Below are 25401 nucleotides of genomic sequence, written 5' to 3' on the forward strand. Positions count from 1 at the left end.
ATCTCTTTGAAATCATTCCACATCTTTTCTATGCTTACATGATCTGATCAAAAGGAGTGGAGACTGCTCCTTAAAAAGGCATTAAGAGCATTTTTATTAGCTTTTTTAAATAGATTTACTTTGTGTTTCTTTTTGATGGTTGTGTCATGGTATTCAGCCTAGAAGCAACTGCCTTGTGTCTGCTAATCCCTGTATTTATCATGATACTCCCTATTTGTCCGGGATTATTTGTTGCTAGGAGGACAAGTATGCTTTCGCAACCATTTGTACATTGAGTGGGCTCATGAACTAATTGTTCAAAATAATTCTCTGAGAAAGCATTCAGTACTATTTTTGTTGATGTTTTATGCCTGCTGCCAGCTTCAAATGTACAATTTTTCCAGCATATCGATTGTAGATTGAAGTCACCACTGACTATAATTATATGAGTGGGGTACCTATTTGAAACGGGACTCAAGTTTTCTTTCAACTGTTCAGCAACTGTATCTTCTGAGTTAGGGAGTCGGTAATATGATCCAAATCATAGCTTAGTCCGATTGTCAAGTATAATCTCTACCTATTCTATTTCGAAGGAACTATGTGCTTCAATTTCACTACAAGGCAAACTACTTCTGACAGCAATAAATACTTCACCACCGGCTTTCCGTACCTACAAATATTTGAGCTTCAGCGCTTTCTATTAGGACATGGAGCTCTGGTTCTTTCCCAACACAACTACAACAATTTACAACTACAATACCAATCATTTCTACAACTACCTTACTGTGTTTTACCTGTCCCCTTTTAGACAGATGCCCTTTCTATGGTTTCCTGAGACTCTCTAACCTAAAAAATCTGCCCATTCCTCTCTTCCACACACCCCTGCTACCCACGTAGCCACTTCGTGTGGGCAGTCGACTCCTGTCCGATTAAGTGGAAACTGGAAAACCACCAGCCGATAGCACAAGTCAAGAAATTTGCAGCCTACACAGTCACACAACTGCCTGAGCCTCTGATTTAGACCCTCCACTTGGCTCTGCAGCTCTGCATCAAAGGACTACAGTCTGTTCTGTCAAAAATGCTGCAGATGGTGAGCACCACCTTAATCTTGCAAGCAAGACTGGCAGTCTTTACCATTTCTGCTAGCTGCCCAAAATCAGAGAGAATCTCATATGTTCCAAAGCGACACATGTCATTGGTACTGACATAGGCCACCACCTGCAGTTGGCTGCACCCTGTACTCTCCATGGCATTCGGAAGCACTCTTTCCCCATCCAGAATGACTCCCCTTGGTATGCACATGGAATGCACACTGGCTTACTTCCCCTCCTTGGCAGCCATGTCCCTGAGGGGCCCCATTACATGCCTAATGTTGGAGCTCCCACCTACCAGCAAACCCACCCCCAGTGAATGCCCAAATCTGGTCTCGCATCTGAAGAATACTTGTGATCATAGATCATAGAACCCCAAATTGCTTCAACATAATGGAAATGATAAAGCTGCAAAAGCTGTAATACCCTTGAATACAAAACAATGCTGCAGTCTGGATAATTGAACACACAGATCCTTAAATTATTCACTACTGACCAGTAGGCTTCAGAAATGGAATTACAACATGAAACAATAAGGTTCCATAAGAAATTGTTTGGAAACATGCCGATAAAATGATCATAGACCATAACTAGGAGGAGGAAAATGGAAAGAAACCGCAACAATACTCCATTACTCGATAAATAGTACAATTCTCAAGGCTGTCAATTCAACTAAGTACCTGGGTGTTAAAATTACGAACAACTTCAGTTGGAAGGACCACATAGATAATATTGTCAGGAAGGCGAGCCAAAGGTTGCGTTTCATTGGCAGGACACTTAGCAGATGCAACAAGTCCACTAAAGAGACAGCTTACACTACACTCGTTCGTCCTCTGTTAGAATATTGCTGCGCGGTGTGGGATCCTTACCAGGTGGGATTGACGGAGGACATCGAAAGGGTGCAAAAAAGGGCAGCTCGTTTTGTATTATCACGTTATAGGGGAGAGAGTGTGGCAGATATGATACACGAGTTGGGATGGAAGTCATTACAGCATAGACGTTTTTCGTCGCGGCGAGACCTTTTTACGAAATTTCAGTCACCAACTTTCTCTTCCAAATGTGAAAATATTTTGTTGAGCCCAACCTACATAGGTAGGAATAAAATAAGAGAAATCAGAGCTCAAACAGAAAGGTTTAGGCGTTAGTTTTTCCCGCTCGCTCTTCGGGAGTGGAATAGTAGAGAGATAGTATGATTGTGGTTCGATGAACCCTCTGCCAAGCACTTAAATGTGAATTGCAGAGTAGTCATGTAGATGTAGATATAGATGTAGATTAAGACTGAAATGTTCCAAAGTGTCAAGCTCTCACTACATGATGAAGTAGCCTCAGGTACAGCACAAGGCAAAATTTCTGTTGTATTTCTCACCATTAATTTCTGACCAGTTTATTTAAGTGGTGCTCCGATATATTCCAATAATTTCAGAGTCTACATCTATAAGCAGTTCACTAACTTTATCTCTAAAACCTCTTATATATTGATGAAATATGCTAATTCCTTCTCTACTTAGAATCATGACATCCTCTGAAGGTGATTCCTTAGTTAGAGGGACTTCCTTTGAGCAGGTACACCTATCAGTTAACTTCAATCTAAAAAAGGTGCAGCTCTAACACCAACTACTACAGGAATTTTTCCATGAGTGGTCCCACCACCTCCTACTACACTGTCACCTATAAGCTTTGCCAGCCTCCCCTACCCATACCTATTGAGGTGCAGACCATGCCTAGTGAAATGCGAACTACTGATGGACTCAACTGGCACCACTGCAATGTGACCTCACGCCCTCTGCCAACAGTGCGTTCTCCGGCCCCTTGTTAATGCCCCTAAGAGATGATTAAAGATGAGGCTGATCATGATGCTGGTGAGCAGCAATTTATACTTTACTGGAAATTCCAATATGGAGTAAAGACAATATTATGGAAAGTATAGATTTCTCTTCACCAGTGCCATGATCGGTCTCATCTTAATGAGGCGGAGTGGCCATGTACATAAAAACCAGTATTCCATTTGAGTCCATAGTTGCATCACAACACTGCACTGAACATATATTTGAATGTTGTGCAGGGGCAGTTGAATTTAATGGAAATAAACATCTAATTTTTGTTGTTTATATGTCTCCTAACTCTGACTTCAGAGCATTTCTGCTCAAGCTAGAAAGGGTTCTTGACTCACTTTATAGGAAGTACCAGGAAGTAGATATATGTGGTGACTTCAATATTAATTTAGTATATGATTGTGCAAGAAAAAGGATGTCCGTAGATCTCCTGAATTCGTATGATCTGATACAGACTTCTTTTTTCCAACCAGGCTGCAGGGGAACAGCAGCACAGCCATAGACAGTATTTTTTTCATGCTTCATTGCTAGATGGGGATTCTGTCAGTAAAAGAGTGAATGGCCTTTCAGACCATGATGCACAAATTTTAATACTAATGGCTTTTGTACTCAAACAAATCTCACATCTAATTAAAAACCATGTAGAAAAGTTAATCCAATGGCAATACAGAGTTTTTTAAAACTCATCAAGGAACAAGGGTGGCAGGATGTTTATAGTGCTGATAACATAGATTACAAATATAATGCTTTCCTTAACACACCTCTCATGATCTTTGAGAGTTGCTTTCCATTAGAACATTCTAAATGGGGTACTACCAGGTAAAAGGAGCCTGGGTAGCTGACTAAGGAGAGCATGTAGAATGAAGCGCGAATTGTATCAAAATGTTAGAAGTAGTCACAATCAACCTACAGCTGCCCATTACAAAGGGTATTGTAAGGTGCTCAAAAATGTTATTAGGAAGGCAAAGAGTATATGGTGCGCAAATTCACAGGATAAAATTAAAACTATATTGTCAGTTGTGAAGGAGGTGTCTGGCCAACAGCTGAAGGTCAACGGTATAAAGTCAGTTCGTAGTAAAAATATTTCTGTTACTGATAAATCATTTTCTGAGCATTGCTGGTGAATTAAATAAAAATTTAGTTGGTTTTTACACAGAGTCATATAACTCTCTTGCCAAATGCTTTTCTGAGATTGATGTCTGAAATACTCCTCTGTGATACAGACAAGGGGGAGATTGAGTCAATAATTAAATCACTGAAGACTAAGGACTCTCATGGATATGATAAAGTACATATCAGAATATTTAAGTACTGTGTTGCACACATTAGCCCTATACTTAGCCATATTTGTATTTTTTCCTTAAGGAATGATCTGTTCCCTGAACGATTAAAGTACTCAGTAGTAAAGCCACTTTATAAACAGGGTAAAGGGATAATGTGGACAATTTTAGACCTGTTTCTATTCCATCGGTGTTTGCTAAAGTTATTGAAAAGTCTATGTATGTAAGCATAAATGACCATTGTATATCACATAATTTGCTATCAAATGAACAGTTCGGCTTTAGAAGTCATTTAACAACTGAACATGCTATATTCTCTTTTCTCTCTGAGGTACTGGATGGGTTAAATGGAAGATTTCAATGCTAGGGACATTTTTTGATTTAATTAAAGCATTTGATTGTGTTAATCACAAAATATTGCTCCAGCAATTGGATCACTGTGGAATATGTGGAGTAGCTTACAATTGGTTCACCTCTTACTTCAACAACAGACAGCAAAAGGTCATTATTCACAGTGTTGACAATGGTTCTGATGTGGTGTCTGAGCGGGGTAAGGTCAAATGGTGGGTGCCCCAGGGATCAGTGTTGGGGCCACTCCTGTTACTTATTTATATAAATGATATGCCCTCTAGTATTATGGGAAACTCTAAAATATTTCTGTTTGCTGATGACACTAACTTGGTAGTAAAAGATGTTGAGTGAAACATTGGTTCAGTTTCAAATAGTGCAGTTCATGACATAAGTTCATGGCTTGTATAAAATAAAATAATGCTAAATCACAGTAAGACTCAGTTTTTACAGTTTCTAACACACAATTCAACAAAATCTGACATTTTAATTTCACAGATTGACATATGATTAGTGAAACTGAACAATTCAAATTTATACGTCTTCAGATAGATAGTAAACTGTCATGCAAAGGCCACATTCAGGATCTTATTCAAAGACTTAATGCTGGCATTTTTACTATTTGAACAGTGTCTGAAGTAAGTCATTGTTGGCCATGAAAATTAGTCTACTTTGCTTATTTCCATTTGCTTATGTCCTATGGTATTATATTTTGGGGCAACTCTTCCATTCTAAAAGTATATTTTTGGCTTAGAAACGGCCAGTTGGTGCAATAAGTTGGGTAAGTTCAGAAACTTCTTGTCAATCCCTGTATTTTGACACTGTCCTCTCAATATTTCTTGTCAATCCCTGTATTTTGACACTGTCCTCTCAATATATATATCTTTATTGTTGTTTCTTGTTAACAATACCAGCTTATTCCCAAGAATAAGAAGTTTCCACTCAGCTAATACTCAGCATTTCGCTCGGACTTCCTAAACTCTTGTGCAGAAAGGTGTGCAGTATACTGCTGCACCCATTTTCAATAAGCTACCACAAGAATTCAAAAATCTTAGCAGTGTAAGGATCTACGGATTGCGCACAGCCGTGCAGTACATAAACGCGCGCTCACCAGATGGCCTATCTGGAATGCTGATGATTCACTTGGTCAGTAGACTTGAGTCCAGCCACATTACGACAGAGAGTACACAACTGGCTACCATCTGCAGCGGGCGGTATTAACTAGTGGGGTCTCGCCCGTAAATATGTCTCTTTTCTTAGCTCACCATGGAGCCTTTCAATATGACCGTAATTAGCTGGTGTTAGGATGTCAGACACAGTGATGATGGGTGCGCATAGTGTGCATGTTTTATAATCCGACTTCTGTTTAAACTTACTTCTCCTGTTTGTGTATTGCCATACCTCAGCAACCCACCATTTACAAATCCTGACAAAATATTCATGTAATCATCATCCGGGGCAACAACAGAGACTAACCCTCTTATACCAGTAATCCATGTGCTCTGAAATCAAAACTGAAGAGTTTCCTCATGGTTCACTCCTTCTATTCTGTTGAAGCGTTCCTTGAAAATTAAGCTGATTTTTATGTTATATTGTTGACTGCAGTTACTTAACCTTATGGCTTGACTTTTTCTGGGTTCATAAATATTTTATTTTTATCTTGTGTTGTAATTTCATGTACTGACACATTGCATGATCTTGGAGATTTGCTCCTCAATTTGGTCCTACAAATCTTGATGTGTAAATAAATAAAATAAATAAATATAGAGGGTACACTGAGTTACAGACAGGCACAACAAAAAGACTGCTATACATTTGAGCTTTTGGACACGAGGCCATCTTCTAAAGCAGAAAACACAACACATTCAACTGCAGTATGTAGTCTGGCCTCAGTGCTTGAGCTTGTGTGAATGTGTATGTGTTTTCTATTTTAGAAGAAGGCTTTGTGGACAGACTTTGTTCCATCTTGGATTTTCCAGTGTTTCCATAACATGGTTTGTAAAGTTATTAATAATTATTAGTTCTGTGGAAAAAATACACAGTCCTTAATGAAACTGCATAAAATTTTTGTTTTGAATCTAAAATAAAAAATGCTACAGATACTTAACCATACTTGCATAACAGAAACAGAAAAAAGCTGCACAAATTTGTGGATGTTATTAACATATACTCACAGGAGGACCAGGAAGACCTGGAGGACCCATCAGGCCAGGTGGGCCAATGTCACCATACTCGCCTTTTTCACCTTTAGGTCCAAACTGCCCCTGTAATGTACAATTTGCTTATAAGGAAAATATTCATGTTCTTTCTAATTATTTAACAATAATGCAGTGTATTTTTTTGATCCTGTGTACATGCTCCCGTTTACATATCAAAAGTAGCAGTGTGCCAGCCAGCTCTATGTTGGTTATAATCTGCAGCCCTGTAATGGGGTAAGAGCAAGGCTGCAGATGGGTCCTCAGTCAGGAAGTAAGAACTGTGTGTTCCTTGGAATAGATAAAATATGATAACTATTTATTATATGTACTATTATTAGGATCAACTGAAGTGAATATAACATTATAATATATCATAGCTTAAAAACTTCCATACAAACATATAAATTTTAATCTAAAATAATATATCTTTTTCAAATAAATAATATTTCAACCATTTCTGCCCAATTCATTACTGACCTTAGTACTGTTACAGTTACAATAATTCCCATGTAAGCAGCTACAATTTACAAATAAATACTGTCTCTTCCTGAAATTCGTCATTATGGTACAATGAAGAGTTTTATTACCTCCTGCACTTTTAAATTGTACATACACTTGTCAGGAGAATTGTTCAATTCAATACACTCTGCTAATTTAAAATATTACATACATGTAATGTTTCAAATGTGATATTAGATAACTTTTGAGGTTTCAAAGACTTCAATGATGTAATTCTGTTTATGAGGAAATTTTCTTGTAATTCAGCAATGATTGGTACATTCAGAATAGATAAAGATTGTTCTCCACCTCCCAAATGGCTTCATAAAAATCTCTGCATCATAAGAGTCACATAATATCCCATTTCTACAGGTATCAAACATTCCATGCCAGAAAGTCCCACCCCTAGCGCACTGGAATTTGTGAGTGCCACATCTGCACTGGGAAGTAGAGTTATCCAAATATGATGATAATCTTACTCAGACAATATTCTTCATAGCTGTGTATTTCCTAGTTAAAGGGGATCCTTATCTAATCAAAGGTACAGCCACATACATATGACATACACATTTATAAGTTATGTTGTAATGACTGTATGACATTTGTTGTGGGTATAACAATACTGTAAGTACTTGAAGAAACAAACACACACACACACACACACACACACACACACACACACACACACACACATTTATTTATATAGACTGCGTCAGTACAGGGTGCTACGTGTCAAACTTCAGCAGTCCAGCAGAAAATACCACATAGATAACACTATATTTTACCTGGCTGTAGTAATATAATTCGCTCTTGTGCCCTGGCAGAATTTTCATTGAGGTGGGCAGGTAGCATGAGACTGATCCAATCTATATGAGTAAGTGATACAAATAGCAGCCTTGTCCGCATACATATATAATGTCATTCATCAATTCAATGCAGGCTGCAGGACACCAAAAGTACACAACAGTAGTTTAATTTTATTTTTAAAATTTTCACTATGGTCTTATAAACCTATAATATTGTATCATTTTCTACTGTTTTTGTTGTTGTGAGACATGAGGTTGTGTTTTGTGTAGTATTTGCAATAATTATGAGTTCTACATATTTAAGTGCTGTATAATATATGAAATCTGTTTGGAGGATACTGTTAATTATTCTTTTACACAGTTATGTGGGAAGTAAAATTATGTATATTTTCAAAATTAGTAACACAATATGTGGATGGTTAAGCCACACTTCATTAGTTAGAACTGAAGGGCTATTACCATAGAACAGTTGATATTTCCAAATGAACCCCAAGCAAAAAAAGAAAGCACTGAAGCTCAAATTGTTATAGGTGTGGGAAGCTGTCTAAAGCCAGAAATAAGTTCTGCTGAAATTTTTACAAAGGTTCTGTGTTCAGAAAGGATAGATTAAATACAACTAGTAGTGGAGTGTCTACAGCTGTGAGAAGCAGTGTATTTTGTAGTGAAATTGCAGCAGACAGTTCCTGTGGATTGGTATGGTTAGAGCTTATACTTGACAACCAAAACAATTTAATAATTGGTTCAATATTGTTAACTGTCACAAATAAAGCTTACAGGCAGTAAGGTCTTCGCCAAAATTAGAAGACAAACACACACACACATGACCGCAGTGTCAGGCAACTGAGGCCACCCCGCAAGCAGCAGCACCGGTACATGATGGGAGTGGCAACTGGGTGAGAGTAAGGAGAAGGCTGGGGCAGGGAGGAGGAGGGATAGTAGGGTACGGGTGGTGGACAGTAACATGCTGTTGGGGAGTGCGCAGGGACAAGGTGGAAAGAGGGTAGGGAAGCTATATGCAGTTGGGAGGTTAGACAGAGGGCAGCAGAGAGATGGGGAGTGGGGCACAGTGGAAAAGGAGATAAGTAAAGAAACTGGGAGCAAAGGAGGGATGAGGGCTGGAATGGGAGCAGAGAAGGGGCTGGATGGGAGAGGACAATGACAAATGAAGATTAAGGCCAGGAGCATTACAGGAATGAACAATACATTTCAGGAAAAGTTCCCACCTCTGCAATTCAGAAAAGCTAGTGTTGGTGGGAAGAATCCATATGGTACTGGCTGTGAAGCAGCCACTAAAATGAAGGATGTCATGTTTGGTAGCATGTTCAGTGACATAGTGGTCCACTTGTTTCTTGGTCACAGTTTCTCAGTGGCCATCCATGCAGACAGACAGCTTGTTGGTTGACATGCCCACTGAGAATGCAGCACAGTGGTTGCAGCTTAGCTTGTAGATCACATGACTGGTTTCACAGGTCACCATGCCTTTGATGGGATAGCTGATGTTTGTGACTAGAATGGATTAAGTAGCAGTGGGAGGAAGTTTAGGACACGCCTTGCATCTAGGTCTATTACAGGGGTATGAGGCTTGAGGTAAGGGGTTGGGAGCAGGGGTCGTGTAGAGATGAATGAGTATATTGTGTAGATTTGATGGGTGTAGAATACCGCTGTTGGAGGGATGGGAAGGATGGTGGGCAGGACATATCTCATTTCAGGGCACAACAAGAGATAGTGGAAATCATGGCAGAGAATGTAATTCAATTGCTCTAGTCCAGGGTAGTACTGGTCTACAAGGGGAATGCTCCTCTGAGGCTGGATGGTGGGACTTTGGGAGGTGATGGGAGACTGGAAAGATAAGGCTTGGGAGATTTGTTTTTGTACAAGGTTGGGAGGATAATTACAGCTTGTGAAGGCTTCAGTGAGACTCTTGGTATATTTTGAGAGGGACTGCTCATCACTGTATATATGGTGACCACGGGTGGCTAGGCTGTATGGAAGGGACTTCCTGATATGGAATGTGTGGCAGCTGTCAAAGTGTAGGTATTACTGGTGGTCAATAAGTTTGATATGGATGGAGGTACTGATGTACTGATCTTTGATGTGGAGGTCAATGTCTAGGAAGGTGGTTTGTTGGGTTGAGTAGGAGCAGGTGACACAAATTGGGAAGAAGTTGTTGAGGTTCTGTAGAAATGTGAGTACAGTGTCCTCACCCTCAATCCAAATTACAAAGATGTCATCAATGAATCTGAACCAGGTGAGGGGTTTAGGATTCTGGGTGTTTAGGAGGCATTCCTCTAGATGACCCCTGAATAGGTTGGCATAAGATGGTGCTATGCGTGTGCCCATATCCATACCCAGATTTGTTTGTAGGTAATGCCTTCAAAGGAGAAGAGTGTGGGTGAGGATCTAGTTGGTCATGGTGAGTTTGTTGGTTTGGGATCCATTGGCTGTTGGGAAAGGTAGTGTTCAATAGTGGTAAGGCCATGGGCATTAGGGATGCCTGTGTAAAGGGAGGTGGCATCAATAGTGATGAGCACGGCACTGTGTGGTAAAGGGACAAGGACTGTGGAGAGTTGGTGGAGGAAATGGTTGGTATCTTCTATATAGGAGGGTAGGATCTGGGTAATAAGTTGAAGGTGTTGGTCTATGAGAGTAGAGATTCTCTCAGTGGGGGCACAGTAACAGGCAAAATGGGGCATCCTGGGTGGTTGGGTTTATGGATTTTAGGAAGTATGTACAAGGTAGGAGTCCAGGGAGAGGTAGATGTGAGCAGAGAGATGGACTTTGGGGAGAGGTTCTGAGCTGGGCCTAAGGGTCTGAAGAGTGACTGGAGATCTTGCTGGATTTTTGGAATGGTGTCACTGTGGCAAGGTTTGGAGGTGGATGCATCTGACAGCTGGTGGAATCCTTCTGCTAAATAATTCTTGTGGTTCAAAACAACAATGGTGGAGCCTTTATCTTCCAGGTAGGATTATAAAGTTGGGATCATTTTTTAGAGGGTGGACTGTGGATATAAGATTAGTTTGCATGTTCAGGGATTTGGGGAATGATCCCGAGACAAGTTATGACTTCCAAGACTTGGGCCATATGGTTAACAGTTCAAAGTTTCCTTAAACCATAGAAAGATATACTTCAGACCAAAGACAACAACTAATGTAGCTGGCTGTGTGTGGAGTTCTCTTAATGTGCTCTTTTCAGTTCCAAGCAAATCTCCATCCCGACTGGATAAATGCTGAAATAGATGACTTTAAAATACTCCTACCAAATGTTTATAAATGTTTCCAAGACAGGAGAATATTAAAATATATGTGATTAACTACAAAAGAGTTCACAAAAAACTGCAAAATATTGAGGCACTACTGAAATCTTGCAGACCTATAATTATATTCAGGACTGAAGTTGGCTAAAACCATGAATAATAATTCTAATATTATTAGATTTCATCCTGAATTTTCCATTGTTTGAATAACAATTCTGAGATAGGATAAGAACCTTATTACTAACTGAAATGATACTAATTTGAACATTAGAGGTGGTGTATTTATTACAGTTAAATGTAATGTATTAGGACATATTGATACTCACTACATAGAGGAGGCACTGAGATGCAGACAGGCACATTTAAAAGAAAAGTCTTTATTATTGAGTTATTACACAGTGGATGTAGAAGCTATAATGGTAGAGACTAGTCTAGAATCTGATCCCCTAACTTCAATGAAGCACCTAATAGACAGGTCATGGGAATGGCGATATTTGTAATTAGTCTTAACTTCCTGACATTCTTAATTTCAAAGTTGTATCATATTGCAAATATAATTAGATTTAAAGAACTTGCTGTCTGACACTGTAATAGTATTATTTTATACAAAATTATGAATTGTGGTGGGTTCTAGAAGTCTGGTGACTGAATAATGCCAATGGATAGCAGCTGCATCAGTAAAGGTTACTAATGAAAATGGATAGTTGAGTCTTATTAAAGGAATACTGATAAATTTGAACTGCAGAAGAATATTATTTGAGAAAGAACAGAAAAAAATGAAAGAAGCAAAGCCAGGATTGTGTCAGTTACCTTATACTGAATCTAAAAACTGTAGCTAAGAATTTTGATTTAACAATATGCATCCAATAATTTAACCTTAAAATATAAAATGAAAATTTTATTTTAAATACAAGAATCTTACAGGTAAACCAGGAGGACCCTGAGGCCCAACTTCTCCATCTCGGCCATCTTCACCTGGAGGTCCTCTTGGTCCAGGGTCACCACGGCTGCCTGAAAAGTAGGGATTTAAATATATTTCTCATTCATGTGCACAATGAATTCTGTGCACTCAGGTCTAATATCTTAAGTCTAATCTTCAGAGATTAAAGAAGGTTGCCAATAAAGAGCTGATTTATTAAAAAGCTATGGAAGTGAATGTTTCAACATATATATATATATATGACACACTTTTTTATTTTGCGTACCTTTTCTCTGCATCTTAAATTTGTCAATAAGACCATAAAATAAAAGACTAGGTAGAAGAAATAATATTACACACAAATTTAGCTCACTGGCTTCCTATCAAACATTGTTTAAAAATATTCCTACACAACTGGCCAAAAAAATTTTGACACAAAACAAATTCTGATTTCAGTTACAAAATTTGATGTTAATTGAATCAACAGCTCTATCAACCAAATACTAGTAAAATCATTCATTCTATTTCGCATTTTAAACAAACTTGTCTTAAGACTCATTCATCTTTTTGACATATATTGTATTAACAGTAGCAACTTTTAAACTTATTTCACTTTCTTGCACTATATAATAATATTAAACTGCTCTACGAAAAGCAGTGATTGCGGCCAAATTTGATCAGGCATTTCACATGTGTTAAGTCAATTCTGTTCCACCTATAATCTACAGAGATATAAATGCCTTCAGTAAGTCCAACACAATGTGTTGAAACTTTTGACATTAAAGCTGGACACTGTCACATAGTACTCTTTAATTCCATCACAAACTGGGTAACAAAACAATTAATATATTTGAAGTAATTACTGTACTAAACATTCATAGTGTGTATCACTATTGACAATAAGTTCTGGGTCAAAAAGACACATGTCTAAATTTTACATAAAGAAACTTTAAGTAACTAGACACACTGAATAGTTCATAGTGTACTGACTGAAGACTGAGAAAATTGAGGCAGAATAACTACAGAATAGACACAAAATAATTGGAAACATACAACAAAATCATTACAATCATAACAATTTTAAATGTAATATAACTGGTAAAGTCTTCGTATTTTTTAGAGAAGATCATGAATCATATCTACTACTAACTTAGCCCCCACTGCTTTGCTTGTTTAGACTGCTTGGTCTGCAAAGACTTTTTTTGTTTTCTTTATCTGAATTTTTATGTTGTTCACTAATTGAAACACCTTCCAAACTTTTGACACTAACTAGTGCCATACAAGCATGGACTTTTCCAAACTTACTTTGCCCAAAAAGTGATTCTGGTAGCTGGGATTGGAGGTCTTCATTAATCCTGCCTTCCATAAACACTTCCGTCCCCTAACACATATTTTTTTAGAAGTCCAATGGCAGTTTTCATAACTTTGGCTTTAAATGTGTTTCAATATGATGGAATATTTTCATAAAAATTTTCATTGCCTATTTAATGCCCTTATGGCTTAATAAGCAAAATCACTGAAATAACAATTTCAATATATGTTGCTTCAAAAATGCTTTAGTAGCACTGTAATAAAGATCTATTTTCAAAATAAAGTTTCACCCACTATTTTATGGCCTTAGTGACTGAATCTCCAAAAATGCTGAACCACATAGTTTTTATTTCTGACCAAGAAACCACATACCAGTCTTCATAGTTCTAGCTTCAAAATTGTCTTAATAGCAAGATATTTTCAAAAAACCCTTCAGCCACTTATAGGTGGAGTATCAAAGGATCCATTTTTAAACACTGCCATCAGTATAAGATCAACACCGTTACCAAATTGCAAGTTTCTATCCTTAGCAGTTTGGGCTGGGTGATGATGAGTCAGTGAATCAGTTGGGCCCTATTTCATCCCCTTACAGGACGAATTTCCAAAAACACTGAAACACATTTTTTTTTATTTGACCTGAGAAGTCAAATTCAAATTTTCACAGATTTAGCTTTAAAAATGCTTCAGTAATTAAAAATTTTCATAAAATGTTTCATCCCTATTTCCCCTTACAGGTTGAATTTCCAAAATCACCAAAATGCGCATTTTATAAATTTGTAATTGAGAAGTCAAATACCAATTTTCATAGATTTAGTTTTAAAAATGCTTTCATAATCAAATATTTTCATAAAACATTTCAGCCCCCATTTCAACCCTTGCAGACTGAATTTCCAAAAACAATTTTCTTATTTGTAACCGAGAAGTCAAATATCAATTTTCATAGACATGGCTTTAACAATGCTGTAGTAGTTCTTTCATAATGATTTGTTTTTGAAAAGACTTTTATCCATTATTTCGCCCCCTATGGGTTAAATTTCCAGAAATGCTGAAACAGGTACTTCTTTACTTCTGACTGAGAAACCAGATACCAATTTTGACAGCTGTAGTTTCAAAATTGACTTTGTTGTTGTTGTGGTCTTCAGTCCTAAGACTAGTTTGATGCAGCTCTCCATGCTACCCTATCCTGTGCAAGTTTCTTCATCTCCCAGTACCTACTGCAACCTACATCCTTCTGAATCTGCTTAGTGTATTCATCTCTTGGTCTCCCCCTGCAATTTTTACCCTCCACGCTGCCCTCCAATGCTAAATTTGTGATCCCTTGATGCCTCAGAACATGTCCAACCAACCGGTCCCTTCTTCTCGTCATGTTGTGCCACAAACTCCTCTTCCTCTTGCCTTAATAGTGACGTATTGTCAAAAAACCTTTCATCCCCTATTTCACTTCCTTAGGTATGGAATTTTGAAAAATCCCTCCTTAAACATCAGTTACAACATAACATTGACACCCTCTCCAGATCTGAAGTGTCTATCATTAGCAGTTAGGGCTACATGATGATGAGTCAGTCAATCAGTCAGGGTATTTCCTTTTATACATCTACTACAATGATTTCTTAATAGCTTTTCTATATGCAAAACTGAGAAAGAGAAGGAAATGATCCATTACTGAGAATGAAATCGAGACATCATAACTGAAGACATAACATCTCATAATATATCATTCCTAGCCTCACCATGTGGTCATTCTCTAGGCTCTTGGGAGAGCCCATTCTGGAATCTGCTGGAGAAGAGTTTGGTCTAACGTGAAGATGACTGGTTTGCCATTCTGTAATCCATCGAAGTGGTTTATGGTTGAAGATAACCATGCTGTATTAAGTGCACAGAAGACAGCTGTTCACCAACACCCACTGAAAATAAATGTGCAAGAAGTCTTGGCAGTAAGCAGCACTATGCAAAGGAGTGCTGTACGATGAAATATGGAAAGGCCAATGAAAATGTCAGCAGTCCTCCCCTGGGGCTGGTTGGATGTAAGGCCTGAATAATAACACAACTTCAAAGAGCTTCTGGGTACTCATAAAATAGAGAAGCTGACTAGCAGGTGTAGGAGGCAAGTCATATGTTTTTGGGGCTAGAAGTAATGTATTAAAGTGTTTAACATTGTAGAAGTTGGGAGTTAGTGACCAACAGTGAAGTTAAAACATAGGAAGTGGCCACAGGAGTGCATCATATACAGTAGGTTGAGTGCTGATTGTTGCATTGTTGAGTTTATGCACAGTGCCACAGTTACCTCTCAACCTACTGATGTGATGCACTCCTGCGGCCAGACTCACTTTCGGAGACCAATGGTTCAAAACCCATTACCTCAATTCATGTTGCATGCTGGTATATTCTGTTTCTGTGCACTATCTACGATTATTTTTCTGTGAAGAGTTGTATAAAAAAAGCCATAACGCATATTCTGTTTCTTTCTGCAAGGAAAGTGTACTGAAAGTTTCTACATACCTGGTATGTACTCTATAAGAGCTTAATTGGTCTACTTGACTTTCCTCTGTACATATACTTAAAAAAAAAATTATCTTTTATTTTTAGGCAATTCTTAAGTGCTTGTCTCCTTCCTACATCTACTGGATTACTCCACAATGCACACTTAAAGTGGCTTGCACAGGACTCATGAAATCACCTTTACTGCATTTCTCAACTGTTACAGGTGTGACCTGTGCAGGTCTCCAGACTTCTTTCATCACTCGAGCACTTGTACACCATTGCTAAGAATTATATCACTATAATCTGAAAGGAACCTAACTGCTGTACAGTCAACCATGTTTTTGGATCTTTTAAGCACCATTTCACAGTATGTCTTTTCACATCACAGTCGTACAATTTTTGCATTATCACACAATTTTCTTTTCCCCCAGTTTTAGATCCAAAAACGATCTGTGCACCAAATCAAAGCAATAAAAAACAAGGAGCATTAGGCAACACTGGACTGAAACAGGAGGATGGAATACAACAGAAAACAAATGGGCAACGTTGAGTGACGAAACATGGAAGACAGCAGACGATCACATAAGTTAAATGAAAAAAACTAGTAGAAATCCTGGATAACTCATGAGATACTGAATTTAACTGATGAAATGATAAAATATAAAAACACAACAAGTCAAGCAGGTAAACAGGTAAACTGGAATATGAATGCCTAAAAAATGAGATTAAATCAAACAATGGACAATCAAGGATGGAATAATGAGGATATTACACACATACACACACACACACACACACACACACACACACACACACACACACACACACACACACACACACATATTCATGCAAATGCAACTCACACACACATGAACACTGTCACTGGCTGTTGAGGTCACACTGGCACAAATGAGACTAACAGAAAGTGCAAAATGGCTAAGCAGGAATGGCTAGAGGACAAATGCAAGGCTGTATAAGCATGCAAAAGTAGAGGAAAGATGCTCATTACAGGAAAATTAAAGACACATTTGAAGAAAAGAGAAAGAACAGACAAATATTGGGACCTCAGATGGTGAGTTAACACAAAACAAAGAAAGGAATATTAGAGGGTCTGTATGAGGGGAATAAACTTGAGGACAGGATTACAGAAAGGGAAGAGGAATTAGGTGAATGTATGATGGGAGAAGGACCTGATACAGCAGTGAAAGATGTGAGTAGATACAAGGCCTCTGGAGCAGATGACATTCCCTCATAATTACTGACATCCTTTGGAGGACCAACCATGACAAAATTATTCTCTCTAGTTCCCAAGACATATAAGACAGGCAGACCACATTCAGACTTCAGGAAGCATACAATAACTCCAACTCCAAAGAAAGCAGGTCCTGGCATGTGTGAATACTACAAATAATTAGTTAATAAGTCACAGCTGCAAAACACTCACATGCAGAAGAATGGAAAAAACTGGCAGACACCAGACTCAGGGAAGATCAGTTTGGGTTCCAGATGAATGCATGACGATATCAGGCAATACGGACCCTATGACTTATTTTAGAACATAGATTACCAAAAGCCAAACTTATGCTTTTGCCAAACTTATGCTTGTATCATTTGTAGGTTTATATAAAGCTTTTGATAATGTGGACTGCACTACAGTCTCCAAAATTGTTAGAGTTACTTAAAACGTGTGCAGAAATCAGGCTGCTGTTTTATTTTGGCCACAATAAGTTGATGATTTGTGCAATGGCTCTCAGGGATAGTAGGAGACCTATCCTGTCTTCACATTAAGGCTACCATGGGGAGGGGAGTGGTGAGGAAAAGGAGTGGTAAGGGGAGTGCAGTGTGCTTATATGTTAGCAGATGTGACATATGCAGAAATCTTGGCAGCACACAGGGGAAAATGAATATTGTCCAATTAGTGCCAGTTTTCTCCTCTACTGACAGTACCAATAAAAATCATTTATCATGACCAAACTGTAAAAAGAGTGAAGGAAATGAAAGGGAAGCCACAGCTGACAAGTATGTGAGACATGGTTGGAGCCAATCCCCAATGTTATTAAATCTGTACATTTAAGAAGCTGTGAAGGAAATCACAGAAAGAAATTAGGAAACGGTATTGAAGTTTACAGAGAAGAAATAAAAACTTTGCAGTTTGCCCATGACATTGTAATTCTGTCAATGATGGCTAAGGGTTTGGAAGAGCTCTTGAACAGACTGGATAATGCTTTGTAAAGAGACTATAAGATGGACATCAATAAGAGTGAAGCAAACGTAATGAAGTGAAGTCATATTAAATCACACGATGCTGAGGAAATTAGATTGTGGAAGGTGACACTAAAATTAGTAGATGAGTTCTGGTATTTGGGCATCAAAATAACTGATAATGTCCAAAGTAGGGAAGCTACAAAACACAGACTTGAAAAAGCTAGGAAAAAAATTCTGAACAAGAAGAGTTTTGTTAACATTCAATATCAATTTAAGTGTTAGGAAGTCTTTTCTGAAGACATCTAGGTAGACTAAATAATAAATGTAGAGGTACTAGCAAAACTGGGAAAAAAATCAATTTATGGCACAACTTATCTAATAGAAAGAATCGGTTGATCGGACATACCCTGAGGCATTAAGGTGTGTGTGTGTGTGTGTGTGTGTGTGTGTGTGTGTGTGTGTGTGTGTGTGTGTGTAGGAGGAGGAGGAGAAGGGGTGGGTGGAAAAAACTGTAGGGGAAGACTAATACAAATGTATGTATGTTGCATTAGTTATTATTAGAAATGAAGAGGCTTGTACAGGATAAACTAGCATGGAGAGCTACATCAAACCAGTCTTTGGACCCAATACTGTAGCAACAAAAAAAACATGAGTAACATTACAGGAGTAAATTGTCTTGAGACACTGGTATACTAATAACATGTGTGTATCACATTTCTTCATCCTAAATGTGCATATTTATGTTCAAAACGTTTTTTAAATTTTATTTAGGGCAAAGTTCACTCCAAGCAAATGGAAAGTTATCTGACATATATACAATTCATTATCAGAATGATTAATAAATATGTCCAGAAAACTACAAATGCCTAATATATGGACTTTTGACAATTTTTTGCCAATAACCTTGAGAATGTAAATTGTTATTCCAATGGAATACACAAACTGTGATTGTGTAATGATTTTATTGATTGTTACATTAGCATAAGTCACAAATAGCAATGTCCAGGGCATTCAGATCAAATAGGTTTTGGTAATACACATCTGTTGTGAGAACAAGCATACCTGCAAGTCCCATGGCACCCCTATCTCCTTTCTCACCCTTAGGACCAGAGTCTCCTGGTTCACCTTTTGCACCTGGTTCACCAGGTAAGCCTCGTTCAGCTGCCTCACCAGACATTCCCTTGCGACCCTAGCACATATTTTTGTCTATAAGAATACACAAAGCTTACAAATATTTCTAATATCAGCATATTTCTACAAAGTTGTATCGAATACTTTCCCTGGAAAGATAACTTAATAGATAACAAAACAATAAAATGCAATAGCATATTTTTATATATACTCACTTATTTTATAGAAAACATTTGTGTAATTTACATTTACTCAACATGTTCTTTTATTTGGAGGTCCCATTATGAGAAATTTAAATTGTAAACATGAAATGTGGAGAATAGCATGTCTTGACATTTCATGTTGTCCTATAATGTTAAAAATTTCTTGCTAGCCTATAAGATACCTTTTATAGAATAACTGCTGTGAGAAGAAGATACGTAAGTCACTTAGCAGTAATATTACTATTTACAAATAAGCTTAACAAATGGTTGTTTCAGTTTGGAAAACTAGTAACTTAGTAACAACAGATATAATGACAGCCTTTTATGAACATACAGTGCAGGAAGCCATTTCATAATAATGAAGCTGAGAATAGCATTAAAGTAATTATTGTGTTAGCTTCTGCAAATATTAATGGAAGTTCAGCCGAACAATTATGCAGATTTTTTTGAAAGAATTTCTTAATTTACAACCAGCTTATTGAAAACTTATGAAGTAGAATGGAACTAGGACTCAGTTTAGAGTAGACACAAGCCAAATAATTGTACTTACATCAACTGCATTGCCACTTGCGATGTGAGGAGTTGTTTGTGTTTTGCGTGGTTAATCAACTCGACTACAAACTAATACAAAAGGTTAGTGTGGGAAGAGCCTTGGGTGAAACAAAAGACACACATTAATAGAAACTACAAACAAATAACAATTTCAGCATAGCCAGGAAAATAAAACTAAAAAACTATCTACAAAGGTAATGAAATGTGTGGTGATCAAAAGTTTACTAACACAATAAAAATCACAAAAATGAAATACGAAAGAGCTCTGATTAAATTCTGGTTAATCTTTGCTGCCACCACCATATCAAAAGTACTTTTATGAGATGAGGACAAAAAATATACAAAAAATTCCCAAAAAGTTTAAATAATAGTGAACATTAAAACAGCTCAAAGAAACTAAAGAAATTTAATTAAAACTGAGCCATGAGCACATGAGTGGATCTGGCATAGGATAAGCATGTGCAAGGTACCCCAAGCATGCTTCTGCACAAATGGCATGCATGCTCTGTCATCTCAGTTGTGCAGGCTTACCCTCTTTCCTCGTTTGCCACGAGCCCCTTTCTCCCCTGGTAGGCCTGGTGGACCAGCAGGGCCCATCTCACCTTTTGCTCCCCTCGTTCCTTCTGGTCCTATACATCATAAATTGTGAAATCACACATGGGCCATCCAACATTAAATACCCCAGTCCACAGGTAAAAATAAAACAAACACAATTGTAAAACTGAAAACATTTCTTTAATTTTACATTACATGCTCTTATTTATTTTTCCCAAGCAGTTGTGCTGTAATTGACAATAATATGACAAAAAATTGTGTTGGTGCTATTAAAGAGGAAAAGAAAATATTGGTTTGAATGTTAATGTGCCTGTTGCCCACACAATACCTATACTGTACTGTTAGGTCACTTCTGTTACTCCTCCTGTTATTTGTATTCCACCTCAGAATTTTCAGCATAATAGCGGTATTTACATTTTGTGTCATAGCAAATAGTTGATGTAGCCTTAAATTTTAATAGGTAAACACACTACTGTGGAAGAAAAGTTTTCCTGCATCTGGCATTTACACAAAGAAAGAAATAGTGAATCATAGTGGTACAGAACTCTTAATCAACCCATTAGATGTTCACATACATATGAATCTATGACAACTAGCATGCATTTTATGTGTGTTAAATTGGAGCATGAATTATAAAATATCTGTATCTAGAAGAAAGTCAAGAGACCAAAATAATATTGAGTACTACAGAAAAGAGAAAGGAGGATATCACTTGTCTATGAGTGGGAATTGCCACAGAATAAGAAGGAAACCTATTCCTGACGAATATTGTACACTAAATGTCAATAGCAATATTTGTTCATGTCAGAAAGAAAACATTATTGAAATGATGAAAATACAAGTCAAAAATAATGATATACAGAGTGAGAGACAGATACATTGTTATTAATTTGATGATATTTGGTTAATGAAACAGGCAACTTCCTTAACTGTGATCAGGAAGAAGAATTTGTAGATAACAAAAACTGCTGTCATCAAGTTCTTTAATTGTAGATGCTATTCAGCTTCTGCAGAGTTTATTAACATGGAAAATAATGAACACCACACTTCATTACTTTTTTTATAATGCATGAGGCCACTGAATATTGAAGCACATATTAAGAAAATGCAGAACAGTGAATCAAAAACGTATGTACAGCCAAAAATCATACCACACAGAATGTGACTCAGTACCCCATCAATACTCATTAATGAATGAATGATCATATAGTGTATCAAATAAAAGTTGTCACTAGATTGAGCATTTCTTGGTAGGGGTGACACAAGGTGTTGTCTTGGATGGAAAGTTATCAACAGATACACATAAAACTTTAGGCATGTCCCATCTAAGTGCATTGGGATCCTTGCTGTCCATTTTGTTATGATCTAGCAGACTATATTAATATTAACCTCAGATGTTTACAATTTTGCAGATACCTATAGGGAGAGGAAAATTTTGTGTAAATGCTGGTGCAAAAAAATACTGCAAAATCAACAGTTTCTTGCCATATAACATGGAATCAGCACTTTTACAAAATGTCCAGAAATTTGGCATTTTCCTCTTTCTGTTGAAATGCAACAAACTTAAATTCTCCAACTAAATAATACAACACATCTGTTTAGTAAAGAACACAATACACCATAATCTTGTTACACAGTTGTACTGAACATTTATGATCATGTGTCAGTTTACAACTAACATTACTCATTTTCTAACAACATTTGAAGCAACATATTTATGATCGAAATAATGTAATCAATTCCTCAGAGTGTAAACATTTTACACATTGCAAACCTTCAGTATAACTCGAAATATTGTTCTTTGCATAAAATTATAAAACTTCAACACATATATTGTAGGGCATTAAAATACTTAAATTGCTTTAACCAAATTTATAATATTTCTAATTAATTGTTAAAACCTCTCATTTTATGAAATTTTACACAGTTCTGCTTTGCATTTAACCAAACAATTTACTCAAAATGTGTAACTATTTTCTGCTTAATATATTGTCAAATTTAAAACAATTTGTATCAACTCATTTTTATTGTACAGCACAAAAACTGGAACTGTAACAATACAAATGCACTGTAATTAACATATAGAAGGGCCTGTGCTAGGCCAAAGAAGAGGAAGCAGGGAGTAAGAGTAAGGTGGAAGTTGCTACAGAGAGTAGTTGTAAAAGTTGTGAGAAGTGATTGTTCATATTAGTTGTAAAAAGTTTTAACAAATGAAGAAAATATGAAACCTGACCGACAAAAATTATTTGAAAAGTATAGAACCTATTTCCAGATCATAAATACATAAGACCAAAATGAAAATCCAGGTTCACTGAAGAAAAATGAGGAATAATCAATATCAATGTTCATCTTCAGCATTGACTCTTTGAGTTAAGTACTGTACATAAATAATGTCACATTTCTTGCTCTAATGCTTTGAAGACATCACAATTATTCCATTTTATTAAATGAGAAGACAGAAATGTATAATTAAAATTCGAGTCAGTTTTTATCTATACTGAGGGCAGGGATGTTACACCAAGTAAATATGTTGTTAATCAGATGGCAGCAGTTTGTACACACTCTTAAAATGGCTGTTCATTTCCTGTTTAAAGACTACAGCTCAAGATTTGATGTCAAATGAAAATACATTATTTGCAATGTAGTCCACCCTAATAAAAGTTCCAGCTTTTTTATCCCAAATTAAAAGAGTTTGAAGACTTTTTCATTATTGAAGAAAAAGTGACTTTTGGTGATGAAAGGAGCAAAAATTGACAAACATGAAAGGGCAAATGGTTTGTGCAGACGTTTAGGAAATACTGACACACAATAAATTGCACCTTTAAACTAGGCTAACAACTCTTATGGCCATAAATCCATGCAGAAAACTGTTCACAGCCATAGGCTCTTGTTTCAACTATAGGACAATAATGATGAACTTCATTAATACTGACATGTCAAAGAGTCTGTTATGTGTACCTGGAATTTCAGGTCTCAGCCATGCACGTATTCTGAAGAGATACAAATCCCTTCATAATTTAGTGAAAAAGCGACTTTCCATGCCAGCTGGAAATATGGATACTGTCAAATGCCTTGTGTTGTACTGAAGGCAGTAAGTCCTCCATCTTCAAGTACATACTCTGGGCAATTTTTTTTATGATACAGTTAAGTGTTGATGGATCGGCGGTATAATGCCCTAGAACAGAATTTTGAAGTTATGAGAATGTTTGCTTTTCGAAGGATGCAGCAGTGCATGGCTGCAGAGTCATTTTTAAACTGATAACATTCAATGTGTTTAACATAAATGACTTCTTTTTTTCTTAATACAAATCACCAAAAAATAGCACCAAAATTGGAAAAAAACAACACCGAACACAGTAACAAGTGACAGCAAAACTGACTGAAATATAAACTGAAATTGGCAACAAGTGACACTGAAATTGGTAAAAAATAGTACCACCATTGATCATAACTAAATGATTTTTTCTCATCCCTAATTTATCGATAATGAAGTAGTATCTGAAAATAGTTGCACAAATGCCCAGTTAGGCGTTGATTTGACTGTCAAGTGGTGCAAAGATTGACAATCTGTTTTAAATGTACAAAATGTAAAATTGTGCACTTCAAACATCCACAACACATGACACCAGTATTAATGAATCATAACTGGTACCAGTCAACACAAGGAAGTAATTAAGTGCTAAGGTTTGTGGGCAAATTAAATGTAGGTAAAGTAGGTAGCAGACTTTGATCCATTGATATGACCCAGGGAAAATGTAGTTAGCCTACAGAAGCAACTGCTTACAAGAAACTCATGTGACCTATCCTGTAATATTGCTGAAGGTGAGACCTGTACCAAATACAATAGAAGTAACAGGATACTGAATGTATACAATAATGGGCTGTACATATGGACTCAGGCCTATCTGACTGATGAGAGTCAGTCAAGTAAATACTCATGAACATTATCTGACTGACACTTGAAGGTAGATATCAAATATTCCATGAAAGCCTACTTCCAATGCTTCAAGCACCAGTATTAACAAAGGAATCTACAGCTTCCCAAGTATTGTACTCACAGACACCATAAAGATAAAATCAGACTAGTTGCAGCAAGCACAGAGCCATTTAAACAGTCATTCTTCCTGAGCTCCACACATAAATGTAAAAGGAAGAACTCTTAACACTTCATTTACGATGGAATAAATGTAAGTTAACAGAAGTGAACATTTAAATGTGAACTTTTTAGGTTAGGCTTTACAGTGACTGTTATTGACATTAAATGAAACAACAGGTTTACTGTTACCAGTCACTGTTTATTTATTTCCACAAAGCATTTCAAAGGTTTAAATCTCCATCATCAGGTAGATTTACATTTGTTAGTATGACGTGTGCGCCTGCGTGTGTATGTGTGTGTGTGTGTGTGTGTGTGTGTGTGTGTGTGTGTGTGTGTGTGTATGATTTTTTGGAGGAACTTGTGGCACTGTCTAGTGGAAAACAAAACATTATTTCAGAACATGGTTTTGTGTTTCTTTTAACAAAAAACTAAACGTATATCTAACAGTAAAAATAAATTATGTAAAACAGAGTACCTCCAGTGGTCACAGGTTCCTTGCACCGTCGTAACACATCACTCATATACTGTCAGTGAAAGAAACTTGTGACCACTGGAGGTAATCTATTTTACATAATTTATTTTTACTGTTAGATATACATTTAGTTTTTTGTCAAAAGAAACCCAAAAGTATGTTCTGAAATAGTGTTTTGTTTCTCCACTAGA

At 37.0% G+C, this 25401-nt stretch overlaps 1 protein-coding gene across 5 annotated transcripts in view; it reads right to left on the bottom strand.

The window, feature by feature from the left end:
* LOC126360585 (collagen alpha chain CG42342-like) overlaps nucleotides 1-25401 on the bottom strand; it is a 1334941-nt gene that overhangs the window by 381680 nt on the left and 927860 nt on the right. For all 5 annotated transcript variants that reach the window (XM_050007726.1, XM_050007725.1, XM_050007724.1 and 2 more), the window contains 4 exons: nucleotides 20619-20716; nucleotides 19264-19390; nucleotides 12208-12296; nucleotides 6705-6794 (listed from right to left, as the gene is read on the bottom strand). In XM_050007726.1, the coding sequence (XP_049863683.1) occupies nucleotides 6705-6794; nucleotides 12208-12296; nucleotides 19264-19390; nucleotides 20619-20716 (404 nt within the window). The remainder of the gene's footprint in view (nucleotides 1-6704; nucleotides 6795-12207; nucleotides 12297-19263; nucleotides 19391-20618; nucleotides 20717-25401) is intronic.

Source organism: Schistocerca gregaria, chromosome 1 (assembly GCF_023897955.1).
Source record: "Schistocerca gregaria isolate iqSchGreg1 chromosome 1, iqSchGreg1.2, whole genome shotgun sequence".
NCBI lineage: Eukaryota > Metazoa > Arthropoda > Insecta > Orthoptera > Acrididae > Schistocerca > Schistocerca gregaria.